Genomic DNA, 26716 nt, shown 5'->3' on the forward strand with positions numbered 1-26716 from the left:
AAGCTGGACCTGCGATCCGGGGAAAGAAACACTCGACCCAACCGGGAATCAATCACCGCTGTAGGATACGGGTGGATGGGGAGAGACTACTTTTCTCGAAGTTAATCGAGAACCCTAAGCCTTGGAGGGTATCAATGACCTGCTGAAGATCTGACCTAGTCTGAGCAGGAGACACCCCCTGGACTAGGATGTCATCCAGATAGCAAAAGAGCCTGATGGGAGTCTCCCTCAGATGGGCAGCCGCTACCACTAACACCTTGGTAAAGGTCCTGGGGGCCGAAGCCAACCCAAACGGTAGAGTCCTGTACTGGTAGTGAAGCCTTAAGTAGGAGAAGCGTAGAAAACGCCTATGCTCGGGGAGGATAAGGATGTGTAGGTAAGCTCCGTGAGATCAATGGATGCTTTGTAGTCCCCCTCCCGAATCCCTGCCAGGATGGACTTAAGGGTTGCCATCTTAAAACATCTATATACTAAGAATTGTTTTAGAAGCTTTAGGTATAAAATGGCTCTCCATCCCCCCCATGATTTTGGCATAGGAACAGGTTTGAATAGAACCCTTTGCCCGCCTGGTCCGCAGGGACACTCTCTATGGCCGCAATGTCGAGCAGGTGCTGGATGGCCTGCTGCATCTTCTGGCACTTGTCAACATTCTTGGCCAGGGGGAACACCCAGAAACAATTGGGGGGAAGGGAAAGGAATTCCAGGCGGAGACTATGGGTCACTGTACTGAAGACCCAGGCATCCATGGATATCTCTGCCCAGGCATCTGCTAACAGAGCTAGGTGGCCGCCAATGGGTGGGGTCACTGGTGACCTATTTGCCCCAGCGGAAGGAGCGACCCACCCCTTGAAAGGGCCATTTGCCCTGAGGCTGGAAGCGGGATCTGTCCCGATTGAATCTCCTGTCGGATGGCCTATCTGCCCTGCCTGCCGGGTACCTGCTCTGGTGGGTGTCCTGTTCCTGTGGTCGCTGTGCTGACCTGCGATAATAGGGCATGGTCCTCTGCTCCATCTTCTTGGTCGATGTCGGAAGCGCCTTCTTCTTGTTCTTATCCTCCACCAAGATGGGGTCAAGGGAAGTCCTGAAGAGGAAACCCCCTGTGTAGGCCGCTGTCACTAGTTGCCACTTCGCCTTGTTGTCTGGCTGCCAGCCACAGAGCCACAGGAGGCGACGCAATACGACAGAAGATGCTATAGCCCTGGAAGCAAACTTCATGGCGTTTAAGGTTATGTCAGCAGAAAACTGAGCGACCGCCACTAACTTGCTGATATCCTGGTGTAGGTGGACGTCCTCCGGTGGAATGCGTGCCTGAATCTGCTCCATCCAAAGGATGGCCATACGGTTGAAAAACGAGGCGGAAGCCGCCACCTTAATGGCCCAAGCCGACGACTGGAAGGTCTTCCTGAGGCTCATCTCCGCCTTCCTGTCCTCTGCCTTCAGGTTGTCTGCCACATCCTTGGGTACCAACGAGGCTGGGGCAGCCAAAGCCACCACCGGTGGATCCACTGAGGGCATCAGCAATGCTTGGGAGAAATCTGGTTCAATATTATAGAACCATCTGTCATTGCTGCCTGGTGTGGGGAAGGCCCCAGGTGTCTCCCACTGCCTCTTAACTACTTCCAGGAAAAGGTCGGGAGCAGGGATCTCCTCCTTAACCATTTTGGGCTCAGAATAGACCGTGCCCTGGAGCTTCCTTGCTGGCTCCCCTTTCTTTGCCCCCTCCCCCCTCCCCCCCAGCTGAGCAGTGGCACTCGCTTTGCGTAGGAGGGACCGGAACAAGCTAGGAAGGAACAATCCTGTGAAGGTGGGGGGCTTCAGGCTCCAGGTCCTCCTCATCCTCAGAGAGATCTGGGTCATGCCGCACCTTGTCCCCCAGGACAGACCCCTGACTTGCCAAAGACGGGGACCCAGGGGACAGATTGGCTGGGATGATGAAGAGCTGGGGACCGTGACCTCGCCCTGAGGAGCAGAGTGAGGCACCTGGCGCTGCATGCCTGCAGCCACACCAGAGGCAATGGCTCTTTCAATGAGGTTCTGAAGACCCACAGGCAGGTCCCAGCTGGATCACACTGGCACCTGACTATGGCTGGGGATAGATGCCAGGGTTGGCCTGGATGGATCTCTATCTCCCAGCTGTGTCTCTAGGGATAGAAATCCAGGCTGGTTATCTACTTGGTCGAGATCCTCCATGGAGAGGGGAGGGGAATGCCCCCCCACTGCACACTCTCAGGGAATCAGGGGACCTGGGTGGAGAATCCTGCCTAGAAGGGCCCCCGAGGGGTGACCTGGACCTGGATCTGGAAGGGGAAGGGCTGATCCTACCCTGCAGGGCCCACAACCTCTCTGCCCTGGAAAAGATCTTTAATAGAGCCCTGTGCCTCCTATCCTTGTCCTTCTGGCAGGCACGGGAGGGGCAAGAGTCAGCTGAGGCCTTAAGCCTCCTGGAGGAGGCAGTGGGCTGCTGCCTGGAAGAAGTATCCTCCCCCGGGGAGTTGAAGGGGCCCTGTCCGCCATTGCTCTCTACTTACAGCCACTCCTCACGCTTCCGCCCGATCCGTTCCTGACCTCCTGCTCAATTACAGCAGCCGGTGTCTCTCCCAGAGCCCATTAGCCTCTTCTGGCGCTGATCACGAGGGCTCCAGGCTCCACATGATCACCGGCTAAAATGGCCGCTGGAGCAGCAACCCAGCCACCGGAGCCTCCCAACTCAAAAAAAATCAAGTCCCAGGCAGCTGGAAAACCACAGCCACCAACTGGGAACTTATGAAAGGAGGAGGTAGGGTCCCTGGAAGGCAGGAAGTCGCGCTGGTTTGAGGAAAGTCCAGTAATGGATTTTCTTTCAGGAGTCAATCTTTTTTCAGTCTCTATGCTGGCCAGACTGGATTGAAACTGGAGTCAGAGGAGAGGAGCCCAGAGTCGTGGCTTCAGATTCAACCCAGCCTTGGGACCAATTGGCTGTGACAATACCATCACTGGTCCATCCTGCAAACCCACTCTGGAAAAATTTGTATCTTAGATATTTCCATTTAGAGATAGTTAATTCTACTTGGTTTCTCGAAATACATGATTTACTATTTCTTCTGTTGTCCACCTATTTTGGACAATGTTGCCTAGCATGTGCATTCAGGGTGTATATGTTTACACTAAGTGAATGGGATATGGTAGAAACTTGAAGTAGTCAGAAAAAGCAAACAAGGGGGTGACATTCCTAAAGGAAATCTGGTAAACCGCAGGTAAATAGAAAACCCATTGGCCTGGACCCAAACTTATGCTCAGATTATGAAACCGGGCTAATTAGCTCATTGCTCTTTGCTTAATGGTTTGATCATGAAACTATCCATTGTCTCTAAATTTCTGTTTATAAATAAAACAAAATAATCTGTGAGTTGTATCCAGTGATGCCTATATGATACTTTTATTATTTACAGAAACTTTCATAGAAACAACACAGAACTACATATTATGTTTGGTTTTCTCACTATGCTAATATTGGATGCAATTGTAGACTTCCAGCTGGTTCCCATTTAAATTATCCGTGTTACAGGTGGTGAGTTAGATCACAATATGATTGTCATTGGGTTGGAGTTGCATATTTAATGTGTATTTTAATATATCAATTCCTGAAATACTAAGCCTGACATTTTAAGTCTATCATTTTTTTAATTATATGAACATATACTGGTGTCAGGTAAATTCTAAGAAAGTTGCTTCCATGCTTAATTCATATCTGCCATGGATGTAAAATTCTCTTTCATAAAAAACAAGGAGTTGGACTAACATTTTGTTACTGGTATATTAATAAGCAGTGACGTGCGGTGAGGTTTGTGGCTGGTGAGGCTGGTGACGTCATCAGGAAGGCGGGGAATGGGACCACGTGTGCTGGAGGCTGAGGCTGCCTCAGCCTCCAGCACACGTGATCCCATTCCCCGCCTTCCTGAGCGTGCTCCGCCGGCTCGTGCTCCGCAGTCCTCGAAAGCGACTGGGGAATGATGAGAACCTTCCTGCCTCTGGTGGACTTGCGCAAAGTCCAGCAGAGGCAGGAAGGTTCTCGTTGTTCCCCAGTCGCTTTCGTGGCTTTGTCATCCGGGAGCGCCGACAACATTTCTGCCTCCGCAGCTCTTTCGGCCGCCCGGACCGCCTCGGCGTCGCTCTGGCTACATCTGTCCGGCCGCACCTGGGAGCTGCGGAGCAGAAATGTTGTCGGCGCTCCCGGATGACAAAGCCACGAAAGCGACTGGGGAACGACGAGAACCTTCCTGCCTCTGCTGGAGTCCATTATATTATGGTAATATAATATAATATATTATAATATATATTTATTTTATTTATTTATTTATTTATATTTGATGCTTCTAGACCGCCCCCTCTCCCAAAAGGGACTCGGGGCGGTGTACAGTCCATACAGAATATAACAAAATACAATAAAAAAGTTAAATATGTACAGTTGACATGGAGGAGGTTAAAATGCAATTAAAAGAACTGTACAAAGCTAATATAAATATAAGTTTAAACCCCTAAAATAGACACAGTAAATTAAAAAACCCCTAAAATAACCAGATATAATACATTTGCCAGGAGGGACAGTTGTAATTATGCCAGGCCTGCTAATCGGAACAGGTGGGTCTTCAATTTTTGCTGGAAGGAGCGGAGGTCAGAAGTGGTTCTAATGTCGGGGGGGAGGTCATTCCAGAGGGTTGGGCCCATCACAGAGAAGGCCCTACTCCTTGGTGTCGCCCGTTGGCATTGCCTAGTGGACGGCACCAGGAGAAGTCCCTCCCTGTGTGAGCGAATTGGCCGCAGGGATGTATGTGGGAGGATGCGATATAATATTATAATATTATATATATATATAGTATATATAATATTATATACTATTATTTCATGAAGAGAGGTGAGGCTCTGCCTCCCTTGCCTCCCCTGACCGCACGTCCCTGTAAGAAGACTGTAGATATCCTAATGGCAACTGCAATGCAACAGCTCCTCTAGCACTCTGCAGTGAGAGCACAAATATCCTACAATAGGAAGAATCTCAAAGGCATATATGAGCTCAGAAATGTAAAATGTGTAGAACAATAATAGCACCTCTGATATTAGGTGCTATTATTATACGGTAGAAAGCCAACATAATGTTTAAAGATATTTCTCCAATGCCTTATTTATTTTGTAAGTAGCAAAAATATTAGCCAGAGACTGTGCTCATGAGCCTATTAAACCACATCTGGAGCTGTTTCTTATTCTATCTAATTAGTTCACAGTTGAATGGGGACACAAATTGTATGTGTTGCTTCCCTTTGCAGTTCTCTAAAGATGCATTTCATCACAGCAAGCATTACCACTGAAAAAGATTGTGCTTATTTTTGTTGAGCTCCAGCATATTAAAATGAGACACTGCAGCCCAGGATATTCAATAAATGCACTATATTTGCTGTGCACATACTGTAGCGTTTACTCTAGGTAAATTGTTTTGCTTCAATCAGTAAATATAAAATAATACATTGTGACTATCACACTTGTGTTAAAATTTAGTGAATATTATTTGGATATTAGATCTTAACAGCAGAGAATGTAGAATAAAATTTTAAGATTTATGGTAGAGGATTGTAGTTTTTGTGCTGATGCCCCTTTAATTAATGCACATATTGGGCACATTTTAATTACTTCCATTTTTTGACACATTCCTTTATTCTCTTGTATACTCAAAATTTACCTTTGGAGAATTCTTTTTATTTATGTACTAGAAATGCTAAGGAGGGTGCTAATAATAAAGAAGTGACTAATTTGTATATTGCCTGTGGATGGCTTTATGCATTATTTTATTTATTTATTTATTTATTATTCGTATTCGTATTAAAGAATTTAGGATCAAATAATGGTATTTGAAGCATTTCATTCTTTTGTATTTTGTTTCACTGTGCAGCTACATGTGTAATTATTTTTATAATTGGGAATACCCTATGAGGAGAAAGTTTTAAACTATTTTTGCTGATTCCATTTTTTTAAGAAGAAAAGGAAATTAAAATGATGCAAGTTACTATCTAAAAAAGACTATTTTATGTCATATGATATCACTAAGCAGCTAATAGATAAACATTGGAGAAGAGGACATACAGGTGAAACTCGAAAAATTAGAATATTGTGCAAAAGTTCATTTATTTCAGTAATGCAACTTAAAAGGTGAAACAAATATATGAGATAAACTCATTACATGCAAAGCAAGATAGTTCAAACAGTGATTTGTCATAATTGTGATGATTATGGCTTACAGCTCATGAAAACCCCAAATCCACAATCTCAGAAAATTAGAATATTGTGAAAAGGTGCAATATTCTAGGCTCAAATTGTCCTACTCTAATCAACTAATCACCTGCAAAGGGTCCCTGATCCTTTAAATGGTCTCTCAGTCTGGTTCAGTAGGAATCACAATCATGGGAAAGACTGCTGACCTGACAGTTGTGCAGAAAACCATCATTGACACCCTCCATAAGGAGGGAAAGCCTCAAAAGGTAATTGCAAATAAATTGGATGTTCCCAAAGTGCTGTATCAAAGCACATTAATAGAAAGTTATGTGGAAGGGAAAAGTGTGGAAGAAAAAGGTGCACAAGCAGCAGGGATGACCGCAGCCTGGAGAGGATTGTCAGGAAAAGGCCATTCAAAAGTGTTGGGGACTTTCACGAGGAGTGGACTGAGGCTGGAGTCAGTGCATCAAGAGTCACCATACACAGATGGATCCTGGACATGGGCTTTAAATGTCATATTCCTCTTGTTAAGCCGCTCCTGAACAACAAACGTCAGAAGCGTCTTACCTGGGCTAAAGAAAAACAGACCTGGTCTGTTGCTCAGTGGTCCAAAGTCCTCTTTTCTGATGAGAGCAACTTTTGCATCTCATTTGGAAACCAAGGACCCAGAGTATGGAGGAAGAATGGAGAGGCCCACACTGCAAGATGCTTGAAGCCCAGTGTGAAGTTTCCACAGTCTGTGTTGATTTGGGGAGCCATGTCATCTGCTGGTGTTGGTCCACTGTGCTTCATTAAGTCCAGGGTCAACGCAGCCGTCTACCAAGAGATTTTGGAGTACTTCATGCTTTCTTCCACAGACAAGCTTTATGGGGATGCTGACTTCATTTTCCAGCAGGACTTGGCACCTGCCCACACTGCCAAAAGCACCAAAACTTGGTTCAATGACCGTGGGATTACTGTGCTTGATTGGCCAGCAAACCCGCCTGACCTGAACCCCATAGAGAATCTATGGGGCATTGCCAAGAGAAAGATGAGAGACATGAGACCGAACAATGCAGAAGAGCTGAAGGCCGCTATTGAAGCATCCTGGTCTTCCATAACACTTCAGCAGTGCCACAGGCTGATAGCTTCCATGCCACGCCACATTGAGGCAGTAATTGCTGCAAAAGGGGCCCAAACCAAGTACTGAGTACATATGCATGCTTATACTTTTCAGAGGTCCGATATTGTTCTATGTACAATCCTTGTTTTATTGATTGCATGTAATATTCTAATTTTCTGAGATTGTGGATTTGGGGTTTTCATGAGCTGTAAGCCATAATCATCACAATTATGACAAATCACAGCTTGAACTATCTTGCTTTGCATGTAATGAGTCTATCTCATATATTAGTTTCACCTTTTAAGTTGCATTACTGAAATAAATGAACTTTTGCACGATATTCTAATTTTTTGAGTTTCAGCTGTAGTTGAATCTTGATTAAGTGAATTGAGTTTAATTTCAGTGAAATAATGTTTTACTCTGAATGTAATAAACTGACGCCAAAACAAGTCAAACAGCCAAACAAGTTAGAATAAATGTACGTTTACGACTCGTAAAAGTAAATATATCTTTAGTATTTCTTTTGAACAATATGTTTTTCAATAGATTGTAATACAGTGTGGTTTTGTTTTGTTTTGTTGCAAATCAGCTTCATTTTGTTTTAGTTTATTTCATAATCTTTTAGTTACTTCTGATTGGACATTTCTAAAGCAAATTACAATATTAAACAGATCATTCAAACCACAATAATCAGTATATTAATCAATAACAGCAGAGAGAAGGTAAAAGAATAGAGGCCAAGTATAAATAAAGTAGATATGGGATAGACATCTACATACTACCATCATTATTACCTAAAATTAACAGAGCTCTGTGAAATGAGTAGCTACATGACAGTATTTGATGTCAATTTAATCTTTTGTTCTTCCAGGTGTTTAGAAAACCATTTCAATATTTTTTCTCATTTTTTTCTTCTAAATATGATTTTGCTTTTACTATCAGCTTCTTTTTACTTGCTGTATATATTTTATCTTTTTAATTTATTTACATACTTGGTTTTTTTTAAAAAAAACCTTTTTAAAACTCAGGCAAATAATGAGACCATGGTTTTATACTATGTCAGGGTCCCCAACCCCCCAGGTCACGAATCACCCCCAGGCCGTGGCATATTCAGAATTGGGTTGTGCAACTGGCAGACTGGAACATGTGAGCACAGCTCAACTTGTGCGAGAGGTGAGCTGGTGGGCACTTGCATGTGGCCCAGTTCCCCTCTACCCTCCCCTCCACAGCCAGGCCAGTAGCAGTCCCCAACCTTAGTGGCTCAGCTGTGAGGAGAGGGAAACTGGGCTTTGTGAGCAGCAAGCCGGTGTGCATGCACATGCAGCCCTTGCACAAACATTAGGCCAGTGTGCAAGCATGCAGCTCAACTTGCAGAAACAACAGGTTGGCATGGGCACCACTCACCTGGCCTTATTCTGATATACCATGCCCTGGTAATGGGCTGCGGACCGGCAGTTGGAGACCTGTCCTAAATGTTGTGCTCCAAAAATACATAATTGTATTTCACCCAACACAAATGTACTTTGCTTGTTTTCCCAGATGGCTTTTGTATTAATATGAGTACATCATTGTAGAAAAGAGAGGTTTCATTTTTATTCACATCACAAGAGAATCAGGGTACGCTCTGCATATGATTATGCATAATATTTATACACATTTTTACACCATGAAAATGAGATTGTAGTCAGATCTGAAGCTTATGCAACTTGCCCTTGGTACTACTGTTAGATTATATTTTGTATAAACATAAATCACTTAGTACATAATATTACTCTAAGTTTACACTAACTCAGGATGTTTCAATTTCTTTAGGAGATGAGTCATACATAAGATGTTTCTCAGTTTTGTCTATCAGACATTTTATGATAAAAAGCTTAGAAGAGTGTGCATGTGATCAAATTTAAATCAAGGCCCTTGCACGACCCCCCTGCAGTCCCCCCGCTTATGGCACACAAGCCAAAAAAGGTTCGCCATCACTGTGCTAAGACATATGCACAAACATAGTACAATCAAAAAAGAAATTGTAGATTTAAGGACATCACTAAACTTAGACCAGAGGTGGTATTCAGCAGGTTCTGACCAGTTCTGGAGAACCGATAGTGGAAATTTTGAGTAGTTCAGAGAACCGATAAATACCACCTCTGACTGGCCCTGTCCCCATCTATTCTCTGCCTCCCGAGTCCCAGCTGATCGGGAGGAAATGGAGATTTTACAGTATCCTTCCCCTGGAGAGGGGTAGGAATGGAGGTTTTACAGTATCCTTGCCCTGCTATGCCCATCAAGCCACACCCACCAAGCCATGCCACGCCCACCAAGCCACACCCACAAAGCTGGTAGTAAAAAAAAATTTGAATCCCACCACTGACTTAGACACATTACTTTTATTGTATCAAGGGATCATGCTCCTCAGGTTCAGTGCAATTTGATATGCTAATATATAGAAGAGTTTGTTCTGGCTTTGCTAAATGTATTTCAGCTACTTTTTTTTTACTGTGAAAGTGGAAAATGATAATCAATTGTAATGGGCTGGTAGATACTGAGGATACCAAGAAAGAAACAGATCAAACGGCTGAATTGACAATTTAGCCACTAATTTAGAACTAAGTGAAAAACAAACAAATAAACAACTGACGCCTGATTTGATGATTGGATCAATAAAAATATTTTGGTTTTGTTTAGAGACTCAAGAAACTTACCAGAGTAGTTATTATATATAGTTTTTAAAAAGTTAACTGTGTTTAACTCTTTTACCATTTTAAAAAATTACTGTCTATAAATTGCCCTGAGCCATTGTTTGGGATGGGTGGCTATAGAAATTGAATACATAAATAAAAATAAACAATTTGTGTAGCAAATAAAACAACCCATGGAACTTTTATCTGCAGAACAGTTACATTATTTTAACTTCTGAATGAAAGTGAATACATTTAGGAATGTAGCATAGTTTAGGTTTAAAATTATTTATAATTGTGAAGTAAAATCATATAACTTTGTATTATTACTTGTGTTTTATTATTTATTGTGTTTAGCCTAATGGAAAGAACAGAACACTGTTTTCTCAGTGTATTTCTGCAGCAATTTTTCTATTTCTCATGACAATTATGATAATAAATTCTGATAACTTTCTGAATAGTTTCTGATTACAATGACTTAAAACTGTATGTATAACACTTCACAAAATCCTTACTGTTTTTTTTAATTTGATCTTTTCTTAGGTGGAAAGACATGATGTGAATACACTCAGTTTGCCACTTAATATTCGCCGGGGAGGTTCAGACACTAATCTGAATTTTGATGTACCTGATGGTATATTTGAATTTCAAAAAGTAAAACTCAATGCAGATAGTCTGAAACAAAAAATTCTGAAAGTTACTGAACAAATAAAAATAGAACAAACAGCTCGAGATGGGAATGTGGCCGAGTACTTGAAACTGGTGAACAGTGCAGACAAACAACAAGCTGGACGAATTAAACAAGTTTTTGAAAAGAAGAATCAGAAGTCTGCCCATTCCATAGCCCAGCTGCAAAAAAAGTTGGAACAATATCACAGAAAACTAAAAGAAATAGAACAGAACAGTTTCTCCAAAAGCACCAGAGATACTTCCAAAGACAGCCTAAAGGAAATCCAACATTCTTTAAAAGATGCACATGGAAAAGCTCGTGCTACCAGCCAGGCCAATGAAAGCAGCAAAACAGGGGTTCCGGGAGTCTCGTTGACACCTCCAGTGTTTGTTTTCAACAAATCCAGGGAGTTTGCAAATCTGATTCGGAATAAGTTTGGTAGTGCTGACAACATTGCTCATTTGAAGAGTAGCTTAGATGACTTCAGACCAGAAACTACTTCTAGGGCATATGGTGGTAGTGCCACCATAGTAGCCAAGCCAAAATACACCAGTGATGATGAATGCTCAAGTGGAACATCAGGCTCCATAGACAGTAATGGAAACCAATCCTTTGGTCAAGGTGGGGCAAATACGTTGGACAACCATGGAAAACTTTCCATATTCTTGGAAGAACTGAGGGAAATAAAGGAAGCACAATCCCAATTATCAGAAGATATTCAGAATTTAAAAGTACAGTTCAAAAGAGATTTTGGCTTTATTTCTCAGACCTTGCAAGAGGAAAGATTCAGGTATACAATTATATGTTATTATATTACAATTGTGCACTGCTGCTCTATTGGTGGTTGGCTGCCATTATGCTTCTGGTTTCAGTTCAAGATATCGGTGATGATCTATGAAGTCCTTCATGTCATGGGACCAGGTTATTTGAAGGACTGCCTTCCCTGCTTACATCTACCCATCCCATTAGAACTGGTAGGCAAGATACGCTTCAGGTCCCATCTGTTAGAGAATGTTATCTGGCAGGGCCTAGGAAGAGAGCCTGTACTTTCATGGAGCTCACTCACCCTTTGGCATATCATCCCCCTGGGAGATCACATTGCCTCGACTCCATTGGCCTTTTGTAAAGTTTAAAGATGTGACATTGCCCCCAGGCCTGGTGATCTAGATGTGCCATACAGCCTATGCAGTGGTTATTTTGAATGTTTACTGTTTTACATATCTTGGCTGTGAATTGTGTCATATGATTTTATATGGTTTTCTTTTAAGATTATATTTTGTTCTTTTGTAGTGTTTTAAATTGTTTTAAGTCACCCAGAGTTATGCATTTGAGATGGGTGACTATATAAATTTAAATAATCAACAATTTGATTTTTAAAAAGTCTAAAATATCTAGCTTCTGCGTAAGACAGCTTATTCTCACTTCATGAAAAGGCTGGTTGTTATGATTTTTAAAAAGCCCACAAATGATATTTTAAGTTATACATAGATAAACTATACCAAAAGTAACTTCAATAAATCTTTTTGTTGTTGAAATTTGTATGAAGATATGAGCGCTTAGAAGACCAGCTAAATGATTTAACAGACCTCCATCAACATGAAACAGCCTATTTGAAACAAGAACTGGCCAGTATTGAAGAAAAAGTAGCATATCAGGCTTATGAACGGTCACGTGATGTTCAGGTATCAGCTTTTTAAAATTAAATAATATTGTTTCCTATTTGTAAAGAGCCCTTCTGCATATTACCATCCAGAAAATTAATTTTCAGAAAGTTAAAAAAGGTTAATTTGTTGCAAAGTAAAATAAATCGGTTGTTAAAACTTTTAAAAATTAATTACTCTGAAAAAAATAGTTGTAAACATAAGTCATTAACAAATTAAGCTGGAAAGCGTATGTAAAATGTCACATGCCTTGTTCTTATAATTAAAGAATGGTGTTTTTTCTCTCAAGAAGTATGATAATTTCTTTTGAAATTTAGTGTGAGAGTTAAAAAGTTGACTCAACTTTTCATGACCAATATATTCAGAGAAAGTGAAAAGGAAAAGCCATCACTTTTTATATCTTCCTAGGGAATAGAAATGTTTGAATGTTTATTATTGTCAAGGTATATTTTAAATCATTTACACAAAATGAGAGTAAACTTTAAGAGTTATATCAATGTCTCCAATGGTATAATGGAGCTGGGAATTCTTAGGGTCATTTTCCAGTAGACTACAGTAGGCTGAATTTCTTCTTGAACTGATCAGATAGGAATGGAAATCTATTTTGTATATAAGTTTCTTAACATTTTGTTCCCCTGTGTTCCCTTCCTGTTTTCTGCCAATAGGAAGCTTTGGAATCTTGCCAGACACGGGTTTCTAAATTGGAGCTCCACCAGCAAGAACAGCAAGCATTGCAATCAGAAACGGTTAATGCCAAAGTCCTACTAGGAAAAAGCATAAATGTAGTCTTGGCCTTCATGACTGTTATCCTTGTATGTGTCTCCACCATAGCAAAGTTTATAGCTCCTATGATGAAAAGCCGTTTCCATATTATTTGCACGTTTTTTGCAGTAACTCTTCTTGCAATTTTATGCAAAAATTGGGATCACATTATCTGTGCCATAGAACAGATAATTGTACCAAGATGAAAACACAGGTATGAAGACTTTCCTTTTAAAAAATAATATTTTGGACATCTAAACAAGCTACCAAATCTTGTAATCTAAGCAAACAGATTAGGTGAAGACTTTCCCCCCCCCCCACCTAGGCATAAGCTTGTAAGACCGAAAACTCCTGCCAATGCTTTTATCTTAGCAATCATTGCATAAGGAATGACATGAATCTGATATGAAGTAGATGACATGTATACATCTTTTTGCCTTAATCCAACCAATTTTTGTACATCCCAGATTTCAGCCAAATTCTGAATTAAAGATATTAATTAAATAAGTTTCAAGTGAAAAAAAATAGAAGAAATAATTAATTACATTTTATTAAATGTAAATTTACAATGTCCTATCCTTAGCTAAAGTATTTTTCTTGTAGTATATTTCTAAATAGTAAATTAAGATATCTGTGTCTTAGAAAATGCTAGACAAATTTCCCAGGTTCCCTGATGATCAATATTTCTGTGGTGGGAACTGTGCTGATGTGAATTATCTTCTGTTATTTGTATCCCTTTTTATCCAATCAACATAAGGTATATTAACTATTTAAAATTTATTTTACCTTTCAAATTAGTTACTCCACTATGATTTTAGTTCATGATCTTAAAGATGATTTCTCTACTACGAATGAAATCAAGCACTTGATTCTTTTGTTAATCCAAAAATGGTATTCTTTATTTTACAGGAAAATTTCTGTAGCCTACCAGACACCTCATTTATCATAAATGCAAAAAGATAAGAAAAACTGTTCATCTTCTAACAGTCACTGGAGGAGATAGAATCATTCTCAATAGAGCACAAATATACACATTAATAACAAGGAACAAACAAAACTAATGAAACAAGACAATGTTGTTCGATAGTTTCAAAACATAGCACCAAGAAGAGTAAATCGAGGCCAAACCATTCAGCCACTGTCTGTTAGCCTTACCAGGTGACTAGACAGAAAACATAACCAGATACAGTAATTCTATTTTATTGTAAAGCCACATTAACAGAATCTAGCAAATTATCCTGCTGTCACTTCTAAAGTCCGGGAACTTAAACAGAGTCCCTTTGCTCTTCCCACAGTACTACTGTGGGCTATACTTTCTCTTATCTGATCATTCCCAAGGCAGCATCTCTTCATCTGGTCTTCTAAGGTCTTTCCCATGTACCATTACATTGTTTCTCTCCTCCCTACTCTTCCATGCCCCAATAATCTGGAGTATCTACTTCATCAGAAATAAAGAACATGCCGCTCTAAGCTAGTTGGATGCTTGGATAGCCTCCCTATATGCATCACCATTGATTCAGAAATGGTAATGGCACCTGCCTGTACAATTGGTAAATGCCACATCTAAGAATACTCTTGTATAATCTTCCACTACTGTTAGAATCAGCAAACTGCATATAAGATAAGCAGCTGGCCTTCTAACTAGAAATCGTTGATATGGTGCTTTCTCCAGGGAAAGAAAGAATCAATGACTAAAGCAGTGAGTCCCCCTTCTACCTCAAACTGTGGGACCTCTTAGGCCTCATTTTTATGTCTAGTTACTATCTTTCCCTTCTCTTTTCCACCCTCCCTTTAGCTTCCTTATTCAGCTATCTGTCATTCTCTATGATACTGAGCAATACTGCTTTTGTACCAATCTGCATAACATTGGTGCAGTATTCTCAAATTACTGTGTTTCAACCTACAGTTTATTTATTTAACACCGTAATCACTGTGAAGTTGGTATTGAATCAAGACGTCATCTAAGAGTACTCTTGTATAATCTTCTTGAATAGAACTGGTTGGGAAGTGAAAAGATGGGAGATGGAATAGTGTGATTATGTTCCTTGTTTTGAAGCATGTATTTTATTTTTAGCACCTTCTTGTAAATTGACTTGGTTGAGACCTTAAGACATGCACTGTAATCCTTTCACACATTTTCTCTTGAGTTGTGTTTCTACTGTGTTTCATGAATATAATGATATGGATGCTATTATGATAACAGCATTGTCCAATATGGTTTTTCATCTTTTGAAATTTGGATGTGTTGTTTCAAAATGCACATGAGCACAGCTCTCTTTAAAGCATCCACATCTTTTTTTAGGCTTCACATAAACTTGAAAAATAGTCAAAGCTGTTTTAAGAAGTCAAAAACATATGACTACTTTAAAGAAATGCTCCAAAAATGAAGCAACCTCTCCAAATCATGTTTAAGTATGTGCAGTGGTATTGTACAATATGTAAATAGTGATAATGCTTGCACTATAAAAATGGTTTATAAATGATATGTGCAATTTAATTTTTTAAAGTAGAACTGGTCTCAACAGTAAAAATGAAAGCCCTTCACTGTATCAGGCAGACCAATGTTAAGTTGATCAAACTGAATCCTGTAAACAATTACTAGTAATCTGGTAAATACAAGAGGCATTGTTTTAAAGCTATCTGCATTTAACTAATTAGTCCTATGAAATTCTGATCAACCTTCCCATAATTGGCATAAATATCATACCTTATAATCTATTCTTAATATAATACTTTCTTTCCCTCCAGTGATTCTTACTAGATGAATACCATACTTTGCATAGAACATTAAAGAATCCAGAATACCTTAAAAGGGGGAAATTAAGAGGATTCACACTGTAAGTCCATAACCTATTTTTACAGGTCTCAAATTAGTAAAATAAAATTTAAAAAATCTAGTTTTTTTATTACATTTGATTATTTCTCTCTTACATATATTGGGAGCATATAATTCCTATTAAAAATTTATGTTTGAACAAATTTTAATCTAGTAATTGAAACAGATCATGTGATTCTATAGTTTATTCTATAGTTTTGTGCAAATCATAGAATTTTAGTTAGATGGGCCTTGGAGATCATCTATTCTAACTCTATACCAGTGTTTCCCAACCTTGGCAAAATGAAGATGTCCGGACTTCAACTCCCAGAATTCTGGAGTTGAAGTCTGGACATCTTCAGGTTGCCAAGGTTGGGAAACACTGCTCTATACCAAAGCTGAAAGTTGGCTTTATTTTTTTTCAGCTCATATTAATGAAGTTATTTCTGAATTCCTCCCTTTCATTGACATCAGCATTCTCTCTCATAAAAATTCATAATAAGATTGTTCCAAATTCTAAGCCAACAACTAAACTCCATGTTCAGAAATATTTGAATTCTTCTATCTGCAAAAAGCAATTTGCTCTTTTAAAACTTTGAAACTATTTTTCTAAAACTACTGATTATTCTTTTATAAAGTCTCTTTCTGACTCTAGTTCAATACTTTGAATTGTTGGACAGAATAATGGATTACTTCGGGCTGAATATCTTGCCTCTTCCTCTCTCTGGGAAGACACTGTTTATATATCATGCAGCCTGTCTTGAGTTATAAACCAGTTAAGCATAATGGAAAATATTATTTGGGCACCAATGTTGAGACATGATTCAATTGCTGCTAGTTTCTATTCATGAGATGTAGGAAGGCAAGAAAACATCTTAGGCTACTATCTCTCAGGATACAGTGATATATATATATTTCTTAATACATGACCCATTGCTGTGAATGACGATCTCTTGTTTACATTTGCCTATTTAAATATATAGAATACATGGATTCACTTCTTACTAGCTCTGCTTTTCATTTTTTGAGGAAAACAATGTTATGCTTTTGTCTGTTTCTTGCTGCTTTATAGTAGAGTTCTCCAAGTTCTTTTGCTAAAAGCCATCCTCTGTTTCACTTAGGAATATTCATGTTCTTACGCTTGAAATTGAGTTTTTGCAGCAGTGCTTGAAGCCACAGAAAGTGCACAACTGTAAAAATGTAATTCTATTCACTTGTTTGTGTGTATGATTAAAAAGTGTTAACCTAGAGATTGTCAGACACCACATCAGAGATATCTCTGTTTTCTTGAATCTTAGATATTCAAGAAAACTTCTTGTATATTTTTGGTTCTCACTTCATTTCAAAAATAGTTAGTTGCAATTTTCTAACCAGAAAACACTCACTTTAAATTTTAACACCATGTAGACATATGCCACACTACCAATATTCCTGTGTCAAATGTAGCTTGCTTAATTAAATGACTGCTGCTTCAAAGAAATCATCGACTAACTTAAGAACTAAATAATGATGTAATTGAATGTAGCATGAACATGCTAAAAGCAGCATGCTAAAAGCATTCAAGATGGTTTGCAACCAGGTCACTTTGCTACAAATAAACTCCATCCATAAACTTTGTCAGATTGCTTATAGACATAACAGCACAGGTTTTCCTGAAGTTGGGTTAAATGAAGTATCCAAACATCAAGTCCTAACATATCAATGTCCTTACAGTTCCTATCTTAAGGGTCTTTTAGACTGAAGACAAGAACCAGAATATTCATTTGAATGCTTCCTACATTTTTTCCGCCTACATTAACTTTTTTTTTTCTTTTGTGCTGTTTGAAGAGTCAAGCAATTGGGAATGTATGGGAAATCTTGACTCCTGGAATAATTCACCATCATAACTATTGTTTTAGATACCTTGAATGAAAAATAAACTATGATCATTTAAATACTAGATTTAGAAGGCAGATCCCCTTCTCTTGTATTTATTTGCCCATCTGACCAGATCAATTAGGAACAATTTCCTTCATCTACCTGAGAAGGCAAGAAGTATTTCTGCTCTCAACCTTTAGAATGTCCTTTGGTAAAGTTTTGGCCAGCTGTTTTCCTCTGGTCTTTAGGACTATGGCAAACATTTCAGTTATTCTGTCTTGCACAAAAGGGGGATATATTATTACTGAAAGTGAGATTTGCAAGTGATGACATATTACTTCATTTTTTTAAAAAAAAAAGTTTTTTTGATTTTGTTGTTATATACCGTATTTTTCAGAGTATAAGACGCACCTTCCCCCCCCCCCAAAAAAAAAGAGAGTGAAAATTTGGGTGTATTTTATACACTGAATGTAGCCCCACCCACCCTCACCAGAAGCCACAAACATGAGGCATAGAGGCAGCGATGGTCTGTGGCAATCCCTGCAGCCTGGAACAGCTGATTGGGGGTATTTTGGCAGTCCGATCCACCTGCCATTCAGCTGTGTTGAATCATGCTGCAATAAGTGCTAAAGCTGACCTGGCTGGTCAGGGTTTGCAGCAGCAATCACATTCAGAAAGCACAGTAACTGATTCAGCGGGGTTCAAAATAATAATAAGAATAATATACAATACATTACCAAAAGCAGGTTTTCCAAAGTAGCAGTAAATACAAGCAAAACACAAGCAGTTTCACTTTCAGTTCTTGGCTAAGCCAGGCTCCTTCCTGTCTCCTTCTTGCTCACACGGCAAATTTCAGAGTTCAAATAGCCCTCATTGGCTGATTTAGTTGCTATGCCTATTCATTGGCTGACCTTGTTACCATGTGTCAGCTGAATACCATGGATGCTGGTAGGCAGAGACAGAATTTTTTTTCTTCTTTTTTTCCTCCCCAAAAACTAAGGTGCATCTTATACTCCAGAGCGTCTTACACGCTGAAAAATACGGTATATATTTTATCTGGAAGAGTGGTCTTTTATTTTAAGATTATTAGTCACACATAGCTTCTGGAAATAGATAGCAAACAACTGATACAAACAATACCCCTTCTTCTGGAGCAACCTCTATGTGTAGGGCCCAGTGAAATTGCCTTAGTTAGCTGCATCTGTCAGAGCTCACTTCAGTTCACTTAGTGAGGCTGTATGAATTCTGAGGTTACCAACTGGGAAGATGTTGACAATATATCAAATCTAAAAACCTTTAACATTTGAATCTGACAGAAGGGAATGCAGCAAATAAAAAACTTGAAAACAATTATTGGGATCAAGGAAAATCTGTTTCCTGGGTTACAAATTGCAATTCAGGTGTTTCAGAAAAAAATGGAGAGCAGAAACTCAAGTAAGATTGTAAGTGGGAGATTGGAAGCAGAAGAAAGATAAAATTGTCTAAAATCAAAAGTGCTCCTCAGAATTTGTATGATTGTGTAAAGTTCTGATTCTCAACATTTCCTACAAATGTGCATCAAACAAATGAAGTGGCAATGTTGGAAAGACTGGGCCTGGTAAATAAAAATTATACCAAATAATGCTGTTTCTCTGCATATATGTGTGATAATGAACAGAAAATGCAAATAATAGAATTAATATTAAAATATTCAAAAAGTATAATGTGCAATTTTAACACAGGCATCCTACAAAATTGATAATCCTCGAGCTAACAGATAGCATTAAATTAGTTTGTTAAATTGTATAATAAAGAAATAAATTAGTAAAAAAAGCACTTTGAATAACAGTTAATCCTAAGTATTTTTGCCTCTCAATCCTCAATCTTCTTAGGTCACATCCCATCCTGCTTTGTTAATCAGGTTCTCTCTGCTTGGCAGTGATGCATATTATATTGGCTTAGGTCAAGTCAAGTCAACATTTAATTTCAAAACTACACGCACAGACACACACCATACACCAAAGTATTTGTAGACTATTTTTATTAATAAAATCTTTCCAAGGAGTGAAAATAATAAGATAAAACATAGTAATTAAACAGCAACAATAATAGCCAATGGTGTGATGCAACAGAGCCATGTGCACAAGTAATAATCAATTCAACAGTACAATTTAAGCTAACTGAAGCATATCTTCAAAGTCTTCTTTAAAAACTTAAGAAGGTGCCTCATAAATCTTCAGGAAAAATTCATTGAAATTACTGCCCAATCTTTTTCTTTTTCACTTCTACCTTAAATTGCCAGTGAACAAGGGAGGTCATTTCTTGCAGTAATTGCACATTTGTATATACACTGTCCAGACAGCAGTTAACAACCAATTCCAAATTTTTGGGAGAGGTACTAATAAAAAAACCAAGATTAGCTGTTTTGATAAAATCAACTGAGGAACAATCTTGAAATTTGTTTTTCAAATTTCAAATTTTTGGATTATGCCATGCTGGGACATTGGTGATGGCTGAGGGAGGGAGGGAGGGAGGGAAGAAAAATTGTGGGAAAATGAGTGCCAGAGTAAGAGTACGGACAATAAGTAATAGCCGTGTACTATTGCTCTGTAAAAACACTCTGCGATCTCTGCATATTTTGTTTCAGCTGAAACCCAAAATGATAAAACTGTTGTAGGTTTTATTTCTGCTAATCCAAAATGATTTGGCAGAACTTAAAAGAATATAATATTTTATTGAGGGTTCAAAACTCTTTTTTTTTACATTTGATGAGGACTCTTAAGCATATTATTTTTTGAAAACATGTAATCTGTTTGCCAGCCTCTCATATATTGGATTATTTTAATTTCCATTACAGTATGTTTATATTTTTATTCTCAAATTTTATCTCATTTATGGAATTGTATGTTTTACTTCCTCAAATCATCAGTGAAGGCTGCTTCACTATTGAACACAGTAACATACAGTTTTGACAATAAGCATCAAGGATTTAAGTTCTATATGCATATTTTATTGTTTAGTTCCTTCTGAGAAAAGAAAGTCTTCATGGTAAGAATTATTTGTACTATAGATTCTATTGCATCATGTTAATGAAATTGATTATAGAATGAAAATGTGCAATATAAAGCTAAACTGGTAGTGTGTTGCAATTTTTGCATTGAATAAAGACAATTCATTTTAATAACATAACAGACTACTGAAACATTTATAGAACTATCTCATGATAGGAATTTTGAAGGCAGTGCACATACTATTTGCATGGTGAATGATTGAACTGTTGAACTATTTTGTAGATTTTAATTTATTATCTATATTTCATGGATTAAATTGTACCTCAGGCAGCCTTTTTCCTCCTTATCTTTCCTTTGTAAGATAATGACAACTGGGCATCATTATAAATGTTTAAAAATCTACTGAATCCCTTTGCACTGAACTGACATTTTGTCACTGTATATGTAACATAGAATCATGCCATGTTTGTTTTGTGGAGCACTGCAAACATATAAACATGCTACTATTCTTTATTGTGTTCTACAAATTTCATAGGAGATTAAAATTGCCTCAAGGACACACTGACTTTTATTTTTAAATAAAGTTTTTAAATGTAGTTGGTATTGTTTATTTAAAATACCTACTGAACTATTCAACGTGAACACAAAATAGTTTGGTATATGTAAATATATTTTCATGTAAACCTTTTCTTTATTACAATTGTTTTAATTATTTGTGGAATAATTTATTCAGTCAGATGAAGATTAGAACAGCAATGAAAGCTGCTTCATATCCCCTTATAGGAAATGCAAAGTTACTTACCCTTCCCCCTTCCCCAGATTAGAGGAGATGTAATCACTAGATCCAATTGATTTCTCCAGGATGGGAGGATGTTGGTATTTACAAATATTCTGTTGGCATGACAGGCAAATGTAAAATGGGTCACAAAGCCTGAGATCTGTATCTTTATTGCAGTACATTGAATGAAGAGTTATAGAGATGTGCCAGATATTTTACCTCCCATGAATAGATTAAAAGTAGCCTGTTCCTCTATCCACAACTATTTGCACTTTGATTTATTTCAGTGTGGAAAAATTGATACAAAGTAGTATAAATGAATATTGCACTTAGCACTAGTCTATTCCCTAATAAGTATACCTGCAAAGACCCTGGCATATTCAGAAAAGGATGTTCTTGGCACGTGGCCCAAGAACAAGCATTTAGTCAGAATACAATGAGTTTTAAGATATAAAAGGCAGTCAGAAACACTTGCACTTTTGGGAGCTTAAGCATAGACCATCTGGAAGGTTGTTTGCAACAATGGACTGGTTGCAGTATTGTTCACTGCCTTGAATGCCTTAAAATATTTCCCTTGTGCTTCTATCTGACCTTCAAATTTCATAGCAAATAAACATATATAAGCATTGCCCATGTTCCTTAGGTATGGTTAATACTCATGAATCCTAAAAGAACTTCTTGATTTGTCCAGTAACTGATGCTAAAGCAAGGTTATAATGATACATGGCTAATAAGTGATATGATGTTTAACAAAGGGGTGAGAACGCATAACCTGAACAATGATGATGATGATGATGATGATAATAATAATGCATCAAGTAAATACATTAAAAGAGTAAAGAAGATCTTAAAATCCAAACTCAATGGAGGAAATATCATCAAAGCAATTAACACCTGGGGAGTTCCAGTCATTAGATACACAGGAATAATGACTGGATCAAGCAGAACTAAAAGCAATGGAAAGGAAGACAGAAAAATAATGACAATGATGCATGCCCTTCATCCTCACAGTGACACTGACAAACTCTACTTACTAAGGCAAATACGTGGACATGGAATGTTGCAAGTACATCAGATGGTTGAAGAAGAAGAAATAGCTTTGGAAGAATATCTGAAGGACAATGATGAAGATGCACTGACAGTTTACTGGAAGGAAGGTTTACTGACTATTGGAGAGACCAAACTGGCCTATAAGAAAGACCAAATGAACAACAGAATGGAGGCATGGGAAGACAAAGCACTACATGGACAATACGTTAAAGAAAAATAGCAGGGAAATCAGATAATAATAATACCTGGCAATGGCTAAGACCAGGAAAGTTGAAGAAAGAGACTGAGGGACTAATTCTGGATGTAGAAGACCAAGCCTTAAGGACAAATGCATACAAAGCCAGAATTGAGAAGACGGCAATAGACAGTAAGTGCCGCCTATGCAAAGAACCTGAGGAAACAGTGGATCACCTGGCAAGCTGCTGCAAGATCGCACAGACAGACTATAAGCAGTGGCATGACAAAGTAGCAACAAAGGTTGGAAGATCTGCAAGAAATATCATTTGCCTGCAAGCAAGAACTGATGGGATCATAGAGTCAGAGAAAATTAAGAAGTTAAATTGATCTGGGACTTTAGAATTCAATGCAATTAACAATTTGTCAATAAGAAAGTCAAAAAAGGCTGGATAGTGGCAGTGCCTGGAGACAGTAGAATAGAAGATAAAGAATTGGAGCTCATAACAAAATACAAAGACCTACAAATAGAAATAGAATGACTGTGGCAAAGGCAAGCAAGGGTAGTACCAGTAGTAATAGATGCCTCGTGTGCAATCCCAAAACAACTGGAGCACTACTTTGGCATTGACAAATTCTCAATCAGTCAATTGCACAAGGCGGTTTTACTGGGAACAGCTTCCATCCTGTGACGATATCTGTAACTCCATCAAACATCCACATCTGCCTATCCAAGGTCCTTGGTAAGGACTCAGTTGGTAGACAAAAATGCCAAATTTAGTCTGAACATCTGGCAGTCTGGGATGACCAATAATAATAATAATAATGATGATGATGATGATGATGATGTTATGTAGCAATATTAAGCAAAATGTGTAATTTTTTTCACAGCTAAAAGGCCACTGTCAAATCAAACAATTAGGATTCTCACTGAGAAGCGGGTTAATATGGGTGAGTTCCAGCAGTCGCTACTGCTGGTTCGCTCATGGCCGATTGTAATAAAAATTGTTCTGCGCAGCAAAAAACTGGTTTGGAGGCATGCCGGTTCCAGCGACTCAGGCCGCCAAACCACTACCAGTTCGCCCGAACCGGTAGGAACCCACCACTGGCATATATTCTTACTCTAATCATGATGGTAGTCTAGAAATGTTATGAGGAGTGACTTTCAGACAATTATTTGCTTAATTTTTCATTTTTAACAGTATTTCAGCCAACAAGCGTAACAGTTTAAAATATTTCAGGTTACAAACTATTTCTCGTCAAGAAATTGCAGTGTGTAATGTCTAGAATTTATCATGAAATGATAAATCAAATTAATCTTTCAACCACAGCAAAGGCTAGACAATCAAAACTTTTTTTGCAGCACTAGCCATTTTTGATAGGTTTATAAAACATGTATTTTCCCCATTCCACATTTATATGACCATTTTATATTTTTGAATTGGTAGCATATATTTTTTGACTCTCAGCAAATCATTTGAAGATTTCAAATTCAACTACAAAATATGCATAGAGGACCTAATATGCATCCGGTAAGCAACCTAAACTTATTTACATTTATTCTTAAATAAACTTGCTGAACTGTAATTTCCTTATTTAAAAAAATTGCAGGAGATGCCTATTCTTCAGCTACCTCTCATCCATGGCTGCTACAGCAATGTAGTCCTATGCATTCTCATCTGACTGCAGGTTCCACTAAACCAGTGATGGCGAACATATGGCACGCGTGCCACAGGTGGCACGCAGAGCCATTTATCAGGGCACATGAGGTGCTGCCCTGTCAGCTGGCCAGCACACATGCGCATGCTGGCCAGCTGATTTCACCCTTTTTTAAAGCCATTTTTCGCCCTCTCCAGGCTCCAGAGGCTTCCGGTTTGCTCGGAGGGTCGTTTTGAGTGCTCCGAATGCATCAGGGAAGCCTCCGGACGGTCCCTGAAGCCTCCGGAGGGCCTCCGGGGGGGGGCGTGGGAAGCTCTTTTCGCCCTCCCCAGGCTCCTATAAAGCCTCTGGAGCCTGGGGAGGGCGAAAAAAGCATGTAAAAAGGGGGGTTGCGCCTGTTGTGCGCGCATGCACACTGGGGGGGTTGCGCATTGCATTATGGGTGCAGCACGCCTGCACACGACCCCCCCTGCGCTCCCCCCACTTGTGGCACGCGAGCCAAAAAAGGTTCGCCATCGCTGCACTAAACAGTGGGATTTTTACAGAATGCTTCGTTATCAGTTTGAGAAATTTTGTCTGAAATAAAACTGTTAATTAATCATGAAAATAGCAAAATAAATGTTTACTGTCAAAGTTAAATATTGAGTCAATAGAATTTCTGCAATGCTTAGTGACCATAATGTGGATGACAAAGAGATAAAAGCAGTCATTTTGTTTCCTTGGTTTCAAGAAGGTAAGATTGTCACAGTGCTAGAGAATTAGAGATTCATCCCAAATAGAAGAGCGATGTCACATTTTCTGTAGACAAGATAATGAAGAATTTCTATAACAAAAATCAGAATCCTAAAGGCAAATGACTTATGCAAGTTGAAAAAGAGGGGAAAAACTCCTTCAGATACTTCGAGTTATATATATTTAAAATTAGATAATTTTAGAGACAAATATTACGAGTAACTCGGACTGCAGTCAATTAAAGTTGGCAGCTTCCTTGAGGGGAAGATGAATAAGCAGAAACTCAGCACATGTGGTGACAGGTGAGGGGGGAGTTATGCTTAGGACACTGAGGAAAGTAGAAGGGGGAAGTCAATGGACACATTGATGGATGGGACTTAGCTATGTGTATTTCGAGAGACGGCTTGAGATAGCGAGCGTCTTTCACGCGCTCAATAGGAGTACTGTGCACACAGCACCTAATCAAGGAAATTAACACCAGAACGCGGATTCCAAATGCCGTTTCTTTACCACCTCGGCGACAACATGATTGGCTCAACGCTAGAAAGGCAGCAACTAGCCCCGCCCCTTATCTTCCCGCGTCACCTCGCGCTTCGATTCCCATTCCAACGCGGCGATCCCTTTTCCGCGTTCCCGTGGTGCTTAGCGACGAAGACCTAAACAGATGAGGGGTCCGACCTGCAGTTTGTAAAATGGAAAGGTAAAAAGTGCATACGGGTCCCGAGAGGTCTCAAATAAAAGCAAAGGGGCGGGGCAATAGTCCCGAGGCGCCATTTTTAAACAGCCGAGCAGGCACCCGATGCCTGCTCTGAACTGGTAGGTGAGGGAGAAGGCGAAAAGGGGCCGGTAGGGTTAGGACATTTGGAGACCCGCGGTTTTCTTCTTCCAATGTCACTTTATTGCAGAATTTCGTAGTGTACAGGGTTGTTTTTAATGAACTCATACGCTTTGGCGTTAAGTCTGCGACAGCCTTCCCCAGCCTACTAAATACTCTCTTTCCTTGGCTGGAAACTCTCGAATTTATAATGTTGATACTTCAGAAATGACGCTTTCTTTTGCTGAGCGATGGGGGGGGGGATACTATCGGGTGTGGTCTTTTACCTGATAATCACTTGAATGTTGGGGAGTTGAGGAACTATGATGTAAGGGAAATATGATGTAAGACATCTATCTCAACTGTGCGGAAATCTCCACAAGAATTGATATCCTAAAACAGACTCCAGGCCTTTGCATGCTTATTGGGTGGAGGTGGGAATTACTGGGGTTTATATCTGAGCAGCTGCTTATGAGATTGTGCTGGATAAGATTTAATGTGACAGGATCTTTCATCACCTGAAGTTTAGGAGGAAAACCTTGTATTGTCACACTCAGCTACTTACTTTTGTATGTAAAACAAAATTCTGCAAACATCTGCTGCTATCCTTGGTTAGGTTGATAGGGATAATAAGAACATCATATAAAGAATAGATTTATACTGATAATTGTTCCCAAAATATGTTACCTAAAATCACTCTCAATTTTCCATGTTAAAGCCACCTTGATGCTTGTTTTGAAATT

General features: G+C 39.1%; 2 protein-coding genes across 7 annotated transcripts in view; both read left to right on the forward strand.

The window, feature by feature from the left end:
* TMCC3 (transmembrane and coiled-coil domain family 3) overlaps positions 1-20272 on the forward strand; it is a 120759-nt gene extending 100487 nt beyond the window's left edge. For 3 of the 4 annotated variants that reach the window (XM_081957706.1, XM_081957708.1, XM_081957707.1), the window contains exons 2-4: positions 10555-11471; positions 12228-12363; positions 13008-20272. In XM_081957706.1, the coding sequence (XP_081813832.1) occupies positions 10555-11471; positions 12228-12363; positions 13008-13310 (1356 nt within the window). In that variant the 3' untranslated portion in view covers positions 13311-20272. The remainder of the gene's footprint in view (positions 1-10554; positions 11472-12227; positions 12364-13007) is intronic. The other variant, XR_014175737.1, reaches the window with a different exon arrangement.
* A 5471-nt stretch (positions 20273-25743) lies between these two features.
* CEP83 (centrosomal protein 83) overlaps positions 25744-26716 on the forward strand; it is a 38591-nt gene continuing 37618 nt past the window's right edge. For 2 of the 3 annotated variants that reach the window (XR_014175776.1, XM_081958273.1), the window contains exon 1: positions 25859-25975. The gene's annotated coding sequence lies outside the window, so the exon portion shown is untranslated. Of the gene's footprint in view, positions 25976-26716 lie in introns of all 3 variants that reach the window. The other variant, XM_081958274.1, reaches the window with a different exon arrangement.

This window comes from Natrix helvetica (genome assembly GCF_964273705.1).
Source record: "Natrix helvetica genome assembly, chromosome: 6".
In the NCBI taxonomy this organism is placed as follows: Eukaryota; Metazoa; Chordata; class Lepidosauria; order Squamata; family Natricidae; genus Natrix; species Natrix helvetica.